This window comes from Alligator sinensis, unplaced genomic scaffold (assembly GCF_000455745.1).
Source record: "Alligator sinensis unplaced genomic scaffold, ASM45574v1 scaffold288_1, whole genome shotgun sequence".
NCBI classification, from domain to species: domain Eukaryota; kingdom Metazoa; phylum Chordata; order Crocodylia; family Alligatoridae; genus Alligator; species Alligator sinensis.
Window position 1 is genome coordinate 4,405,407 of NW_005841876.1, and position 18,337 is coordinate 4,423,743.

Below are 18,337 nucleotides of genomic sequence, written 5' to 3' on the forward strand. Positions count from 1 at the left end.
CAAAGTGTGAGACATCAGTTTCCCTGATAGTTGCCACAATCCTGGACATCACCTTTCTGCTTGAATATTGACACCAACACACTCCTCCTCCATTCATTTGGCATCTTCTGAGTTGCAAATATAACTTTAAACAGCTTCCACAGTATATTGATTTCTCAAGACTTTCCAAATAGGGCTGTGCAAAATTTTGACGCGTGTTTCATTTCAAAGCTGTGTCGATGCGTTTCAAGCTTGGAACGGTGAAATTGAAACAACAAAAGGCTTCAAAACAAAATGAGGGCACTCGAAATGTTTTGGAGCCAGGCTTGCTTGCAGCTAAACAGAAACTAAGGAGGGGGAGGGGGGAAAGGCGAAGAGGACTGCTCTGATATTGACATCTAGCTCCTGGTTTTCTTCCCCCAGCTCTCTGATCATTTCCTGCTCTTCCCGGGGGGGTGCAGGCCCCCGATCTGCACGCGGGGTTTCAGCAGGCTGCCACTGCAGGGTGGGGCCAGCAGTAGCTGCTTGGTGCAGCCCGCATCAAGCACTGGGAACACTGCTGAAACCTGGCGCGCGGATCTAGGGGCCCGTGCCCCCCAGGAAGAGCTGGGGAAGTGATCAGAGAGCTGGGGGAATCGAACAGAAACTACACCAGACACTGGGAAGACTGGTGCTGCTGCTGGCTCCAGTCAGCAGCAGCAGCATGCTGTCATCCCCCATGCAGATCCGCAAGATCGTAAAATACCAGAGTCTACTATCCTTTCCCCCTCGGATTGAGATCTCTGGATTTCTTTTAAATGAAGCCTTAATTCTGAACTTACAGGTTTGTTTGATTTGTTTGACACACCCCAACTTACCTGCCTCTCTGGCGGAGGGGAGGGTGAGCTGCCAGTGGGCAGAGCGGTCCCTGGGCTGTGGAGGGGGGGCTGGTACTTTCCTGTGTGGCAGCGGCAGCACCCACCCGCAGGCACCCGGCTCAGGAGGTCCTGTGGGGGGCAGCACCATGGAGGGAAGCACTGGGCCCCCGTGCAGCTCAAAGGCAGGCTCCGGGGGGGTGGGGGAAAGGTCAGTCTTGCCGCTTTTCTTGGGCAGAGCCTGCCTTCCCAGGCTGCTGCCAGACTGCCTGCATGGGCTTCCTGCAGAGCCCCTGAGCTGCACAGAGCCCAGTGTTTTGCTCTGCAGCTGTAGGGCAGCAAATTAAAACTCCTTCAAGGTTTGCTGTGCTCCAAGTCATTTAAGGCTCATTACACTGCTGAATTTGGTACAGTGGCTGGAATTAATGGGCAGTACACTGCTGACACATACAAACACTGACACTATTAAGGTAGTGCAAAAGCATTTAACCCACTTTAAAGTGTCATGCACACATGTGCCTTGTTTTGTCTACATGCAGCCTTACATTAATTTTAGAAAGCAAATGTAGTACTTAACTATAGATAAGGATTGACATCTATACCAGTAGGTGGCAGTAGTAGCACACAAAAGAGAAATGCTTGTAAAAGAAGTATTTAAAACATACATATTTGGTATCCATTTTAAAAATAAACTTTTATGTGCAGTAAACCCTGAGACTTGCTACTTTGTGAAACCTGTTTGTATTTGAGAGCCTGAAAAGATCATTTTGTTTTGTTATAACAAGTTTTCCATGTATGTTATGTAGAAAAGATTGCTGCTTTAAAATTACAGTATACTATATCAGGTTTTTATTTTGAATTTTCTTACCAATCCAACCTCAATGAATAGTGGTCTCTGGAAAGAAAGGGAAAATAATTATTTTTGTAAAAATTAACACTCCCATTACAGCTCCTTCTGTGGAGAAGAGGAGTAACATCAGCTATAGTAGCAAAAGATTGGAACCCTTAGTTAAAATCAAAACAAATGATTTTGCCAGCGTCTGAATATTTTTAAAATAGGTTTTGCTTGGCCTTTTCTTTTTTTCTTCACATATTTTGGGGCCAACCAAGGGATCATGGATGATCAGTAAGTGATAGAGACTGAATTCCCTTTTTTTTTTTTTTTTTTTTTTTTTTTTTAAATGAATCATTCATCAGAGATTTGAACTTCATCATATTGCCTTACTAATGTTCCTCAGCTCAAGCTGTGAAAAATGTTTATCTTCTGCATTCGAGATGAGAGTTAGATTTATGCTAATATCTTCTTTCATCCTACAGTGTATGAGAACCTTCTTGCTATCCAATTTTCTAGGAAATGTCTTAAAACAAGGATGCCATTTCTTTCTTTCTTTTAGTCATACCCAAAGGTCATGAAAGAAGTGAGTATTCCCAATTTAGGTTAGGAAGGCCACTGGTCCAATAGTATAAAAATTGGGAATATTTTGTAAAAGAGAATGGTTTCAGCTTAGTTAAATGAGCCATTTATAATTTGCATGAAGTCCTCAGGAAGATGAAGTTGTGTATAAATATCTTGAAATGAGAGTTATAAAACTGACTATATATATTTTTTTCTTCAGATGAGAGAGAACTTTTAATTAAAACTTGTACACAATTATCACACAGTATATGAACAAGTAGAGTGAAGCCCAGTGTTCCTTATTGATCCTTAGTGGGCACTGATAGAACTAGAGCATCTAGAACTGATTCCTTTGGCTATTCACATTGGGAAAGAATGGAAAGGAGAGGCTGAGAGCCTCAGCTAGAAAGATGTCAAGTGATGCCAGTAAACATTAAAGCTTTTCTGACATATTTTCATTTATTTTATTTTTATTTTTTTTGCCTGGTAGGGCCATGGACTTGTTGGTTGTAAGTCAGAACCCTGTGGCTTGAACACCATGGACCCATGATCTATCTGTATCCAGTGTCTCTCTTGAACAAGGGGGAGTCATTCTCTGTGATTTCCCCATTGTCTTCAGGAAGGCTTAGCAAGACCATTTTCACACAATCTTGAATGCAGCAATCCTGGTCCACAGCAGGTTCTCTCATTTCCTTTATCCAAGCCTATTATACGAATAGAATGGGCAGGTAGTTCATTCATAATTCATTTTTTTTCATCAGACAACATGGCTAACATATCTAAGTGTTAATTATTGGCATTTTCAGGAAATCAAGAGGTTCTGGTAAGTCCTTCACAAGGAAGTCCTTTGTTGCCAAATGGAACGCATTCAAAAGACTTGTTCAATGGGTTGGATCCCCTCATCTCTTCCTTATCTGGTTTGAATGAATCCAGGGGGACAAAAAAAGTTATTTCCAAGCTATTTTGGTCCTTTGGACATGCAGGCTGTCAATATGTGATAGGCTTCCTTGTCTCACTTATAAATAAAGCAGTCAGAGGATGTAAAATATAAAGTTGGTAGACCTTGTTTACATTAGGGAAGCATCACAGAAGATATGGTACTAATAAATTTATCACTGCTGTGACCTGTCTTGGACGGCCAGAGCCGACTCGAGGTGATTTAGAAATTGCTCGTTCGTCAGGGCGGGCTGGTGAATGGAGAGGCAGACAAGGTTTAATGGTTGCAAAAACATTTACTTACGCCACCTGTAGTTGCGACGCAGATGGTTCGGTTGTCTGAACAACCACGTGGGTTGTTCCAGCTGGCGAGGCCCAATCCAGTTAATCCGTCCGCAAATCAAGCCGGCGGGAAAAGGGTACGTCTGGGATTGCGCTCGGCGACGGGAAGAAAGATCGATAGGTGATCAGTCTATCAATCAGCTAGCCGCAAGTCAGATCTCTTTAGAGGCACTCTGCAGCGTGCTCAAAGTTCTTCGACTTGGGCGGAAGTCGCGCAAATTTTTAAACGGCTAGCAGGCCAATTACTAGCCGCCATGTGTGAATAATTTAGAACTGGCCAATAGCGGGAACTCTTTGCACCGTGCATTTCTGTGCTGCAAAGAAGAAATGCATCCTGCGAATTGAATAAACAAGGTTAAAGTACAGGAGTAAAGTAGACCACACTTGAAGTAGCAAGGGGAATAGAGTTGGAGCAGGCTTGTCCAATGTACGGTCCACGGGCCGCCATGTGGCCTGCCAAGCCGTTTTCTGTGGCCTGCGGTGCTGCGATGGGAAATGAAAGTAAACACTGTTTACTTTCATTCCCACCCCTTGTCCCTCCCCCAGCCCCTCAGCAGCTTCCTAATGGCTGCTAAAGGGCTGGGGAAGGGACAAGGTTTCCACACGCACTGCATCAGCTTGACGTTGCCGAAGCGGTGCGTGTGGGAAGAGGAGTAGCCGTGTGCCTCTCGGGACAGGATGAGCCCAGCCGGAGCAGCAGGGGCTCAGCAGCGCTTTCCCCCTACCTGTGAGGAGGAGCCCAGCTGGTTCGGTACCAGCCAGCAGAAGCGGCGGTGGAGCCATGTGCCGCTCGGGACTGACTGGTGCAGGCAGGGGGAAAATGCAGCTGAGTCCCTGCCGCTCCTGCCGGGCTCGTCCTAACATTCATTTCATGCTTGTAAAATGCTTGGAGAGCCCCACATAGATGCACTGCATAGAAATGCAAAATATATTTTGACTTATTTGGTTGGCACCTTGGGCTGAGACTTTCAAAGCCGAGTCAAAAGGCCAACTTCCATTAAAATTAATAGGATTTAGAGGACTCCAAATCTTTTATGACAACTTTGTAACGTGCCTATCTACCCCTTTTTGCAAATCTCAGCCATAGTTTGGAAGCTCAGCCAAAGAACATAAGAGCTTCTGAACATAAGAGCATAAAAAGTGCCATGCTTGGTCAGCCCCATGGTCCATCTAGCTCAGTATCCTGTCCCGAACAGTGGCAGAGGTGGATGCTATAGAGGGAGAGTTTTGAACTGGTTAGACCCATTTCATTATCATTTCCTGCAACTTCACTGGTGTCAAAGATCATGTGACATCACTTCCTGATGTGATACCACTTCCTGTGAGGTCTTTGAATATGGCTCGCCAGCCCACTGGGTGATAAAAAGTTTGTGATCCGGCCCCACATTCAGAAGGTTGGACACCCCTGAGTTAGAGGGTACTAGGAGGATTGCTGTGTGTACCAGACAGCTCTGCCTACTTATTGAGGGTGGGAGGACAGTGAAAGGAATAGTAAAGAAGTGGAAAAATGGTAGGTTAAACCATGCTACATAAAACTACATCTGAGGAAGCTAAGAACAGAATTGGTGAGCTGAATCTTTAACTTGCCTGGGTGTCATGGAATATCTGGGCTGTTTGATTAAGTGCTTTTTGTTAAGTTGTGGTTAGTGTCAGGTACTGAGGAGTTCACAGCTGACCTCGGAAGGAGACAAACTAAGTAATTAAGGGTTGGGGGGCTCAAGATCCCAACCACAAGGACTGGCCAAGGCCTTTTCCAAAACTGCTGGTCAAAAATACTGAATTATTGTGATAGTCTAAAGTGAGTAGGGTGTTAGGAGAAGTGTTTCCAAGAGGCTGATAAAATATTTACACCCATCAGCAGAAAAATAAGTGCAAAAGATATCTGGCTTGTTTGGTTCCAAAAGCCTCCTTGATGCTGAATTGCAACTTCAAGCTTGCTTGCCCTGTTGCTGCTTTTTGTATTCTGCTTTTGCTGCCTTGTTTCACGTTGGCCTGGAGCACCAAATAACCAGGGACACCTGATTTGGCAGTACTGGAAGGCCAACTCTTGCCACTGAATTTCAACTCTAAGTAACTTAGTTTGCTTACCCCATTGCAGTTGGGTAAGGGGGTGCTGGTCCCTTGCCTCTAGCTAGGTCTGCCACATACTTTTATTTATTCTCCTCAAATATCTGTTTTCTGAGGGCTCCTGCTCTCACATTACCTTTGCACCAAAGGGCATCAAGAAGGGTATGGAAGGAGTTGGGGGCAGGCAGGAAAGGCTCTTGCCTAGTGATGGTGAAGAGGGCCTCTTGCTTTTTTTCAAATAGAGATGAGATCCTGGGGAATTTGTTCTCTAAACAGGTCCACTGTTGGAATTGCATTGTGAAACTGAAGGGAGGCATTAATGAGTTTGAAGGGTAAGGAGGAGAATAACCCAGTTTTGATGGATCATGGAACTCCAGGTGTCTGTATGGGAGAAAGATTGGAAGAACTTATCCGGGATTTTAAGTTTTTTGCTGCTGACTTCAAGCACACATTCTATATTCATGTTTGTTTAAACCACTAATTCTCAACCAGGGTGCTATGACACACTGGGGTGCTGTGAGATCCTTCTAATGGTTTCCTGTGGTGCTGGACTGTATTAATGCTGTAAGTTGTGCAAACACCTACACATGGTTCACAAGATAAACCCAGGGATTTCAAGTAGGAATCTGTAGTGTCAAAATCTTTCTGGCTTGTGGTCTTTCTGATAATTTTTTGTTGGAAAAAAAAAAAAATTTTTTTTTCTGCATTCAGCAAATTAGCAGAAACAAAGAGCTGGCATTTTCCAAGGCATGCCTTGAGTCTGCAAAAGGTTGAGAACAACTGGTTTAAACTCATGAAGGGAGTTTTCATATGCACCCACAAAAATTGTTTTTGGTGCTTACTTATTTATTTTTGGGGTGATGGCTCTTTCAAAACTGGTTTTCTCAAAGTTACGTGCTGTGGTTCTTTTTATTATATGAAGCTTGATTTATTGAAAGAAAGAAATAAGATGGACATGTAATTTTCTGTGTTTATTTGCTTTAGGGGTTGTTTCATTAGTGGCTGTTCATCCTTCTACAGTAAATACGCTTGGGAAACAGCTCCTGCCAAAAACATTTGGACAGTCTAATGTCAACATTGCACAACAAGTGGTAAGGATTTTTTTTCTATTATTGGTTGCAAATCTATCTAGCTGTACCTTAGTTTAAATTCACCATGTAGAGAAGGAGTCAATCTTTTGAAGCAGTGGGCTGCCACTTGTGACTCAGCCCTTGCCACAGGGTGCTGTTTCCCTTCACTTCTGTGGAAGTGAAGGGAAGCACTGCTCCCTTCTTCAGCACTCCCCTCCATGGTGCCCAGATTGCCTCCTGCTGGCTTCACCATATGCCTCTGCTATGTGCCTCCAATCCCTGTCCCCAGTGGCAGTTAGGAGGAACATTTGGCAGTGATGATGAGCAACAGCATGCACCATAGGAGGTGACAGGGTGGTGGGAGGATCGGCACCATGTTGTTGGGTGGAAAGAGGGGACATGCTGAAGTGAGCTGCGTACTGCTGATCCCCAGTGCTGCTGTGGGCCAGTTCTGCCCTTTGGGCCACAGGTTGCCAACTTCTGATGTGGAGAATCGGTTGTTGTGTAACATGCAAAGTACTGGCAAAAAATTCAATTCAGCCTAATCTTCTTTTAAGAGAGGGGCTGTTTATTTAACCAGTCCAGTAGTTTAACAACTGTTCTCATGGGTAAAGGCAGCATCAGTGTGTAAATAGGTGAAATGGTTATCAAACTAAATCAGCCTTCAAGACTTTTCATTACTGAATATTCAGGTCTCTCTCTTGGTAATCAGAATTGTTGCTCTAAATCAATGATCTTTTCAGACTGGTATATTTTGGATCTTGGACTAAAAGCCTGTTTGCAAATATCTTGAGAGAGATCAATATTGGGAAAATAATTAAATATAAAAAGTGTGGAGGTTGGATGATATGTGAAGCTAGTAACAAGATAAAATTACCCTATTCCTGTAGTGTAAAAGCCTCTGAATTTTTGTGCCTGTGCACTGAAATATGGATTATTTTTAATAACAAAGAGAGCTAAGAGTTTGGAGGGGTATTGAACAAGAGGTGGTTGTAGTCATGCATCCATGCCCTCAGTTATAAATTACTACAAGGAGCATGCAAGGCTTTAGTGCAGCAATAAAATTATCAGCATGTATGCTCTTATCCCACAGTCCCCTACACCAGGGGTTTTCAACCTTTTTGGATCAGTGTACCGCCGGCAGCTGGACACGGGGAGAGTGGCCGAATGTGGAGCGGTGGCAGCCGCTGCATGCAAGCTTCCCTCAAGTCTGGGCAGGCGGTGCCTGTGCGGCAGTGCAGGATGGTTTGTGGCGGCATTCCATTCCTGCCCACTTGCGTGTACCCCTGATTGACAACCCCTGCCCTACACTAAAAATGAGGATAACTTATCCCATTTTCATTGAGAGGCAAACTACCTCACATTTACCATGGAGTAAGAGAGTGCATGCAGGCTGTTAGGGAAGAACTGACTGAGCAAGTTCGCACCCTGGCTTACCTTTTTATTTAGTAGGGCGCCATGTATTTCCCTACCGGCTTTGTCAGCTTTTTTGGATTCACAATCCTAAACATTTACTAATAAAAGTTAGCTTGTTCTTGGACCCGTCGTGGGATGCAAAGAGCTCTGGGGTTGTCTGACTATTCAAGTTGTATCATTTTAACTATGTTGGTATAATGAAAATAAATGCTCTTAATATGGATACAGTTATAGCAGCCAGACATAATACCAGTATAATTGCACCAATGCTAGGGATATTGGGGTACTGTTTCAGTAAAAAAGAAAAGAAAGGATTTTGATTTTTTTTTTCTTAACTGAAGTAATGTTATGCAGATCTAAAATATGTGTAGAGACCAGGCCTAATACTTGAACTCCATACACTTCAAAAGTTCCCTCTCAGACCATGGATGCTACTGCATGAAATGTTTGTAGGGCAGCAGATAACTTCATTGTATTACTTTACCAGTTATATATTAATTCAGTTACTGTTCTGAGGTCTTCCTTTAGTTTCTCAGAAATGGAAATTCCAGCCATTGCATTGGCTCTTATTATGTTAATGTAGTAACCCATCAAAGGAACTACAGTAAGGAGAATTATTATTAGAGCCTAGGTCATAACTTCATAATTAAAGTGACGTGGAATCTTTATAATTTTTATTTAAGTGCACTCGCTTCAATCTAAACTTTGAAAGGATTATATTGTTTTTTATTACAGCTTGAGAATTTCTCAAAGTTTGAAAACTCTAAGATAAACACATACATTAAGCTGTGATCAGTTTTGTCTGTGGTTTAAATTGCTGTTTTTTCCAATTCCCCACCTTCAACTCCTGATGATTGGTCACTATTGGATAATTTGCCATTATGTGCATTCCCTTTGGAGTGGCAAATTAAGTAGTTTACTGTATTAAAACAACTCAATTTTTTGCAGTAGTTTAAAGATTTTTTTTCCGCTATCTTCAAACATACTTGTGTATGTATGGTATTGCTTGTTTAAAATATTAGTTTTGAAATAATAGGTAATTACACTCTCCCATTATTATCATTTCCTGAACTCTTCCTGTCCTGGAAAGATCCTAACTTGGTAGGCAGGCAAGGTTCTTTGGGAAGGCTTTTTTACTTATATTTTCCTTCAGGGTAACCTCATCTGTCTGGTCAACCATACAGTTGGGGAGTTTCATGACTCTCCAAGACTGGATTTATTTTTAGGTACTTAAAAACCCAGCATTTAATTTTTAAGTACTTATTTGTCTTAGCTATAAAATAATATTCTCCTTTTACCAGAAAGGCATAAAATCAAGGAGTAAATCAAGTCAGAGTTAAGTCCTTGGACAACATGGTGAACACAATAAAAGAATGTAAATACTGTAGAATAGTTTCTGCCCTTCACTCCCAATGCCTTGGATTTATTCACACACACTGTAGTTGAATTGTAATCTAGCTTGCTTTTACAGGCAGAACACTTCAGACAATTCCATAGAAGCAAAAAAATTTTTTTTCTTAGATTTGCTTTTTATAAAAACTAAGCTCTTTCCTTCCTGTCCCCCTTCCCCCCACCCAAATTCATGAACTTCCTAGTGACTTGAATATATTTTCTAACTAACACTTTTTATCCATGAAATTACATCCCATACTATAAAGGAAATGAAATAAAGAAAATTTACCTTAAATGATCATTTAAGGTAACTGCAGTGCAGTATGCAGAATTCACATTAATGCAGGGGTGCTGCTTTTGTGGACCAGGTGAGGGGTTCAGGTCCGGTCTGCGAGCTGTATCGGGCCAGAGACTGGTCCCATTTTCCAGATCCACCCTGCAGGGATCATCTGCTGTGAGCGTCTCATGCAGCACATGCCCTGGACCAGCTGTGTTCACTTTGCAGCATATGTGCCAGGTCCAGCCACACATGCCATATGCAGCATGCACCAGGCCTGGCCCCAGCCCCACACACAGGACCTGTCTGGGGTATGGGCTGCATGCAGCGTCCACACTGGACTGGTCTTGCATGCTGGATCTGGTGTACAAGGCTTGTCTGTGGACCTGATTTGGACTGGGCCTAGATTCAGTGAGCAGGGCCAGTCTGGTCCAGGTGCCACATGCAGCCTCTGTTCCATAGCATCCCCACATGCTGCATGCAGTGCATGCTACCTCCAGGCTGGTGCTTTACGTTGTGTATGGGGTTGGTTTGAGGCATGTACTGAATGCAGCACCCACACTAGACCAGCCCTGTGTGGTGGATGTGATATGATATGTGAGCCCAATCTGGACAGGCCCCAGATCCAGCATGGCACACTGGTCTGGTATAGGTGCTGTATGCAATGCACATCCCAGACTGGCTCTGTCATGTGAAGTCTGCTTTAGACGGGTTCCATGTGCTGCTGGGACCAGTGCACGTTGTATGTGGCAGACAACACTGGGCAGGATGATATGGCTCGGTGGGCCATATTCAGCCTACAGGCCATATCTTTGATATCCCTGCTTTAAGGGATGCAGTACAGCTAGTAGATGGTATTCTACAATATGAGCTGTAACCTGCTGAAAAGGGGTGAATAGCTAAAGAGCATATTTTGAGATTGCAGGGGGGAAGGAGGGTGATACACTGATGTATTAATACTCCTATAGACTATCCATCACTAAACTCAATAGAAGTTGTGTCATTTTGTGGGCAGGGCTCAGAGCATGTTATAAAAAATTACTTGCTGACATTATGTAGCACATCTGTGGTAGAGCCAGAGAGAGTGAAGGCGCCCTAAAGCCCTGGACATGTGCTGTTAGAGGCACTCCAAGTGGTAAGTGTACAAATGTGAATGATTTCAAGTAGTACTTTAAAAACGACCCACTAAAAATGAGCATGTTTTAAAGTGCTTGCTTCCTTTAAAGCCCCCATCCCTAAGCCCCTGACAACTTGTATACACACTCATACATGTGTGGGGAAAACTGGGTAGACGGCCAGTGAGTGCTATCCTATGTACCAGGCAGTTATCAAAAACCTCCAGAGACATGCAGGAATAACTGTTCTTTAGTCATCCTGGATTTGGAGTTTTTTAGATGCATCTCTGTCCATGGTCCAAGTTTTGGTCCTGTGTACTAATTGGTAACTTTGCTGCATCCCTTAAAGTAACTTATGTTAATTTCATAGTAGTTACCTTGGCTTAAATCATCATTTAAGGGAGTTTGATATGTATTCCGTTTACTTTAGAGTTTGTACTTCAGTTAATAAAAACAACTCATGAAAATTCACTTGTGGCTGTGTTCATGTTCTGATTCCTTCATCGCAACATAGCAGATCCTGCTTTTATTTATGCTTTAAACAGCAAGAACATATAAATATTGGAAATGCTTTGGGTTGTTTATTCTTATTATATCTGTTTAACTCAGTGGCTAATGACTGGGGATCTGGGTTTTCTGTTTGCTGCAGAAAATGTGGATTTTCTCCTTTAAAGGAGAAAATTGTAGGAAACCACAGATTTTTCCCTTGCAGGCTGGCAGAGTTCCAGCCTGCAAGGGGATGGGTGGGGGAGTGGGAGGAGGCTGGTCAGGCATGGGGCACCATGTGCATGTAGCAGCCTGGTGCAGAGTAGCTCCCACAGGTAAGTGTGTGTGTGTGGGGTGGGGGGTCCTGCTCCCTGGGCCTCTGCAGCCCAGGGAGCAGGACCTAGTATGGGAGGGGAGAGTAGGATGGCAAGATTCAATGCTGCCACTGGGACCTCTACGCGAGCAGCGCAAGGAGAATGGGGCGCTGCCCTCACCTCCTCCCAACGCCAGCTGCTTGTGCACTAGGCAGTGGCTCTACCCTGGAGGTGAGGTGGCATATGGGGCAGCGCAGATGGACTGAGGAGTAGAGCCACTTCCCAGCGCAGGAGCGGCTGGCAGCGGGAGGTGGTGAGGGCAGCACAGCTTGTTAAGGCACTGGTAGGCTTTCAGATTGCTTTAAAATTGTAAATATATCAATAAAACATTGTGTTCAACAGAGAGAGAGAGAGAGAATGAATTTTGGATTTTTTTAACGGAGAAAACCAGGATCCCTGCTAATGACACAAAAGTTGTGTGTTCGATTCAGATCTGTCCATTCACTTAATTTAAAGTATAATCTTTTGGTGAGCATTTTTTTTTTAGAATTCCAGGCAATCTTATTTTGAAGACGTAGGTATCCAGATGCTTACAAATGGGATAGCAAATAGGAACCAGCTGCCATGGTGGTGAGGCTGGTGGAGGGAAGGGAAGGGAGGCAGACAACCATTCTCACCACAGCTGCAGAGGGAAGGATGGCGCTGGCGCCCGCGCCCGCCCCCCTGCGCTCAGGGCCTTAGGCATGTCCCTAGTTTGCCTGTGTGTTAATCTGGCCCTGCACAGCGCCCACCAACAAACTGTACCCTACCCAGCCCTTCCACCCACAGGGGTGAAAGCGAGGTGCCCATGTCCATCCGTCGTCTTCCCCCCCCCAACCCCCAAAATGTGCCCTATTGCACCTTGTTCCCACCCTTTTGGGCAGAAGGGCCCGGCCAGCGCACAGCTTCCAGGTGGGGTTGCTGCTGCCTGCAACTCCTGGGGACCTGCTCTGCTTCTCCAGTTTCCTGCTGGTTCTGGTGAGCAGGTAGGGAAGTGGCGGGGGCAGGGCTGCTGTGGGAGTGTGGGGCTGGGGCAGGTGGCACTATGGAGCCTGTGTTCAGGGGAGCGGTGGCAGTGCAGAGCAGAGCTCAGCTGGGTAGCATGTGGATGTGAGGGAGGATGGGGGATGTGGGGACACCCCCCCCCCCCATGGTGCACAGCCCTGGCAGGTGGTAGCAGCAGCAGACAGGGCACTTATATCCAGCACAGTTGTCTGACAGGGCCTGGCTCCAGCCAGCACTGCACATCACAGCAAGGGGCACAGCCTCCTCTGGGCAGTCTGTATTGCCGGTGCTCCCTGCACACATGTGCAGGTCTTGCGCTCGCTGGACACGGGAGGGAAGCCCCAGGTGCTGGAGCTGGCTGCCTTCCCTGCTGGGGCTGCGTAGCACAAGAGGGAAGCCCCAGGTGGGGTGTGGGAGGGCAGTTTGTGAGGTGGTGTGTGGCTGTGTGTGTGGGTCAATAGGATATGTGGGGGAGGCTGTAGGGGTAGGGTATGGGTGTGTGACATTTGCTCGGGGGGGGGGGGGGGGGGGGGGGGGGGGGCGCCCGGGGGGGGGGGCCCCCACCATGACACAGCCCCCGTAGGCAGCAGCAGCAGGCAGGGGCACTCAGGGTGCTCATACCTGGCATAGGCACTGCTGTCTGGTGGTGCATGGCTCCACCCAGCACTGCATATTGCAGTGAGGAGCGCAGCCCGGCTAAGTTGTCTCTATCGCCAGGACTCCCTGCCACACACATGCAGCTCCCTCATTTGCGCACCACCGGAGAAAAGCTCCACTGATCCCTGCTGTGCAGGTCCGAGGACTTCTGGAAGCAGAGGGGAGCCCCGGCCCCTGTGCGTGTGCACAGTGAGGAGCTCCCGAGGTAGAGGCGGCTCGGCTGGACTGAGCTCCTTGCCACCACATGCAGCACTGGCTGGAGTTGCACGCTGTTGGGCTGCAGTGCCTGGACCAGGCACAAGCTCCCCTGCCTGCTGCTGCTGCCGCCACCTGCGGGGGCTGCGCACCATGGGGAGAGTGTGGGGGTCCCCATGCCCCCCTCAGTCTCCTTCACACTGCAGACTACCCAGCTGGGTTCTGTGCTGCTGCCAGCTCCACGCTCTCACTCTGGCCCAGCAGCAGCTTCACCCCCACAGCTTCCCTACCTGCTGCCCAAAGCAAGTGGGACACAGGGGAAGCTGAGCAGGTCCCCTAGCGGCTGCAGCACTGGCAGTAGCAGCCCCACCTGGAAGCTGTGTTCTGGTTGGGCTGGGCCCTTCTGCCTTTGAGGGTGGCAGTGAAGCACAATAAGGTATGTTGGTGGGGGGTGTATACATGGATGTCTCATTCCCACCCTAGTGGGTGGAAGGGCCGTGCAGGGTACAATTAGGGGTTGCCATGAGCTGGATGAAAGTGCCTGGCATGCCAGATTTTGTCTGCCCCTGCTCTATGCCATTCCCTTTTAGTGAGGCAGGATTAAGTAGACTGCTTCTAACAGGTGTTTTCCTAACCCATTCTTAAAAACTTCTGTCAGGGAAAGCATTGTGTCGGGAGAAAAATATCATGTTTCACTCTGCAGCTCTCTAAGATGTCTATGAAGAACAGTATAAATGCTGAGGGGCTGGGCTCCAGTGAGAGAGGTAATCTGTTGACACACGCCTCTTTCCATGCCTGTTCTGTGCCCCATTCCACCTCTTCCCTATAGTTAACTAGAAGTTATCTGGCTTGGCTTGCTGTTCTGAAACGGCATTAAAACTTAGTTTAGAAGTAGTGCTCTAAGTCAGGCATAACAGTTGCTTCATATTGTTGTCGATTTGGCCTAAATTTTTTAGCAACACATGACTTCTGCAGCCTAGCAACTCTGCATTTTGCCCCAGCTAAATTCAAGTAAACTTCAGAGGCATTTAATTTAAATGTGAAACAATAATAGATTTTACATTATCCCTTTTTATGCAGTTGGATAATGAATTAAGCATGAATTTGAAATGTTTCATCTTCAGATCCTCCTAAACTTTCAGTTTTTGTCATTACAGAATTTAAACAAAATTGTTGAAGTCAGACAGGGGAAATAAGCTCAAGGTTTTGACAAGTGGGAAGAGGAGACCAAAGAAATGTGATACCAAGAAAAATGTGGAAAGTATTGGGTATTAGCCTTCAGGTGTAATGGAAGCTTTTGTCACAAAGGCATAAGTGACCCAGCCATCCCTCTTCTCTGGAAGTAGAGTTGCAGCTTGCATGAATAGGTAGATCTTTCTGTGAATATAGGAAAGCCATAGTGATCAGTTTTTGGAATGGTTTTCTTAACTCTGAATACTACTGTGTTACAACATATATAAAAGCTTAGCTGTGGAATGTAGTTCTTCAGCAGAGGTGGGAGTTGCTGCTTCAGCCAATTTCACAAAGGAGGGCTCCATGTATACTCTTAAACCAGACTAATCACATGCATCACAAATACCATCCACCTGGAGTAGTTTGGGCAGGTGGCTTTCACTGTCACCCAAGTCGGAAGCTGTCTTAATTTTTTTTGATGCAATAGCAGGAAAGACGCAAGTAGAAAGGAGGATGTGGCTGTTCTTACAGCACCACTTTTTCTCTCACTTTCAAGAGAGTTGTGAGCTTTATGATTCCTCTTTGGTGCATTTTATATCATCACTTGCTCTTGCCTCTTTAAACCTTGCTTAAACCTACTAATCTGTTAATGTCATATTATTGAGGCTTGTTTTCATCCTTGCAAGATTAGTGCCAAATTTTGTTTATAAATCAAGAAAGCAAGTGGAGTTGATCATGAGAAGATAAAATGTAAAAACTTGCCATCTGATCAGACAATGTACCAAGCCCAAAATATATAAACACAAGCTAAGTTTTTAATGGTAGTATGGTATGATTTTATTTTTCTAGTAGAAGTAGGTAGAAATACAGAAATAGCTCCAGATAAGGGTGGGGAATGCATCTGAATAACATGGGAAACTTTTATTATATTCCAAATTATTTTGTTTTAACTGTAGGTTATTGGTACACCTCAGAGACCATCAGCGCCAAATACTATCCTGGTAGGAAGTCCACATACGCCCAACACACATTTTGTATCACAGAACCAGACTGCAGACTCTTCGCCTTGGTCTGCTGGGTGAGCAAAATTCTATTAAAAGTTACAAGGGATTAACAGAGTTGTGTGAACATTCTTCTTAGTTTTGGGTAAATGTGCTCTGTTGTTAAAATTATATGATGTGAAAAAGGGATTTAGCTTAGATTTACTCTTGAGTTCTTCAGCATTATTGTTTCTGATATTAATGCCTAGATTAGATACTTAAATTAGAATGCATTTTCACTTTTGTATAGCAGAAGTCAGATATCTACAGAAACAAACTGACAGGTATGCTGGTAGACAGTGTTCCTACGTCACATTTGTGCTAATAAATATTAACTCCTAACAAAAGGAATCAAGCTGGCTTCAGCTCAGTGGTGTTAACCTGGATTTTGCATTCTCTTGTGTGCTATTAAAATATAAATGCATTAACTGTTTCAGACTAAATTAGCATAATTTGATAGGCAGTTTTCAAATAAGAATGATGTTTCATTCAGTTTCAGCAGAAACATGCTTTTGGGATTTATTTCACAAAAGATTGTTTTGAAGGCTGATTGTTTTAACGTAGTTCACTCAAGTTAGCAGTACTATGTGTGCTTTTTTATAGTTGATACTAAATATATTTCTATTGGGGAATTGTGGAGTTCTATTGTGCCAAAGGCATTTGAGCTAACAGGTATAGGGAAATATAAACTGTTTCATTCACTGGTCTTGATATTTACATTTTTATTATTACTTTAAAGATACCAAGTTTTATTAGAAACTTAAACTGAGAACTGTCAGTTAGTTATCATTCATATTCTTCTAAATATTTAATAACACTGCAAGTTTGAACAAGTTATGTGATTTACGCAGCATATATCCTGACTTTTGTAGTGTTTCTAGCAAAGTTGCATGTCATGGCAGTAGAAATCTACAGTTTAGCCATACTGTAATGTTCAATATAATATCAGTGAAGAAAGTGAAGTTAGTCCACTAGACTTGCTCCCAGAAAAATGTTAGTTCCTGTAGTTCACCACCACTTATTGAGGACTTTAGACTCCCTTTGCATTAAAAGAACCTACCATTAACTTGTCTCTCTGGTAGCACCAGTGACCAGATTAGCTTGGTGTGTTTTATGGTCAATATGCTGCAAATATTATTTGTAAATTTAATTCAATCCATGATTCAAGCATGTAGTATATATATGTGTTCCTAAAAAAGGACAATTGTGTTTGCTGGTGAATATTGCAATGGTGACATTTCAGACCAGTGTGTCATTGACTGATGAACTTTCAAAGGGATAAATTTTAAAAAAAATATTTTGTAGGAAACGCAACAAAAAAGGAGAGAAGAATGGCAAGGGTTTACGACATTTCTCAATGAAGGTTTGTGAGAAGGTACAGAGAAAAGGAACCACCTCATACAATGAGGTGGCAGACGAGTTGGTCGCAGAGTTCAGTACCACTGATAATCATATTTCACCAAATGAATCAGTAAGTGTATTGTGGTTGGGTTACATGCCATTTGAATGGGAAAAGGATAGCTTTCTTAAGAGAATTTAGAATTTTTTCTCCCCTTTATATTAAATGAAACAGTTGAGATACTGCCTGAGTTGGCCATACACTGTAATGGATTTTCAAATGTTTCTGTCACAGGTATGTTTTTGATTAATGCACTATGTCTACAGCAGGCTTATGACCAGAAGAATATTAGACGACGTGTCTATGATGCCTTAAATGTCCTTATGGCCATGAATATTATCTCAAAGGAGAAGAAGGAAATCAAATGGATTGGTCTACCTACTAACTCAGCTCAGGAATGTCAGAATTTAGAGGTATACGTATAGAGAAGTCAATAATTAGAGATTTTTCTGTTTGAGTAAATGCTAGAGGCTTAACTATGCTCTTATCCTGCCAGCAAACGTTCTTCCAAGCTAGCAATGTAGAATTGGATGCTTGGATTCTTAATGACTTAAGTATATAAAGCTATAATAAAAGAATAGATAAACATACATTACTATGCCATATCTAATTAAACACCTTATTTTCTTGCATACCACCTGTACCTTTTTCCCAAAAAATAAGCCCCCCCAAAATTGGAGGGCATGCCTTAAGCAGTGAAGCTGATTTTCCTCTCTAGAATAGAAGCACACGTCAATTTGAGATGCAACTGGCAAGGGACATAAAAGGCAATAACTAAGTATGTCAAGAATAAGAGGAACTCCAAAGAAACTGTAGGTCCCTTTTGGAATACAGAAAGCAATCTAGTCACAGATCATGGAGAAAAGCCTGAAAATATATGATGCTTTCTTCACTTCAGTCTTCATAAATAAGGGCAGTTACCACATGACAATAGCAGTTGGCAGTAAAGACAAGGAAGGAGTCAAACAGCCAGGAGTAGTAGCGTAACACTGGATCCAGCCTGCAGAATTGGAGAGCTTTGCTTGTGCCCATACCTACGCAAGGGCCAGGCAGCAAGCAGTTAAGCAGCTTGCAGCTGTGCCTGTGCCACTATTGCTTTTTTCTGGCCCCTCAGCTCTGGTCTAACACAAGCTGGGTGGTTTTAGTGGCATATCGGGGGGGGGGGGGGGGGGGCCCCCCCACCGC

At 44.2% G+C, this 18,337-nt stretch overlaps 1 protein-coding gene across 3 annotated transcripts in view; it reads left to right on the forward strand.

The window, feature by feature from the left end:
• The window catches only part of TFDP1 (transcription factor Dp-1), a 76,059-nt gene that overhangs the window by 37,065 nt on the left and 20,657 nt on the right, over positions 1 to 18,337 (forward strand). For 2 of the 3 annotated variants that reach the window (XM_014527897.2, XM_006017258.3), the window contains exons 4-7: positions 6,559 to 6,665; positions 15,670 to 15,791; positions 17,059 to 17,224; positions 17,419 to 17,565. In XM_014527897.2, coding sequence (XP_014383383.1) covers positions 6,559 to 6,665; positions 15,670 to 15,791; positions 17,059 to 17,224; positions 17,419 to 17,565 — 542 coding nt within the window. The remainder of the gene's footprint in view (positions 1 to 6,558; positions 6,666 to 15,669; positions 15,792 to 17,058; positions 17,225 to 17,418; positions 17,566 to 18,337) is intronic. The other variant, XM_006017259.3, reaches the window with a different exon arrangement.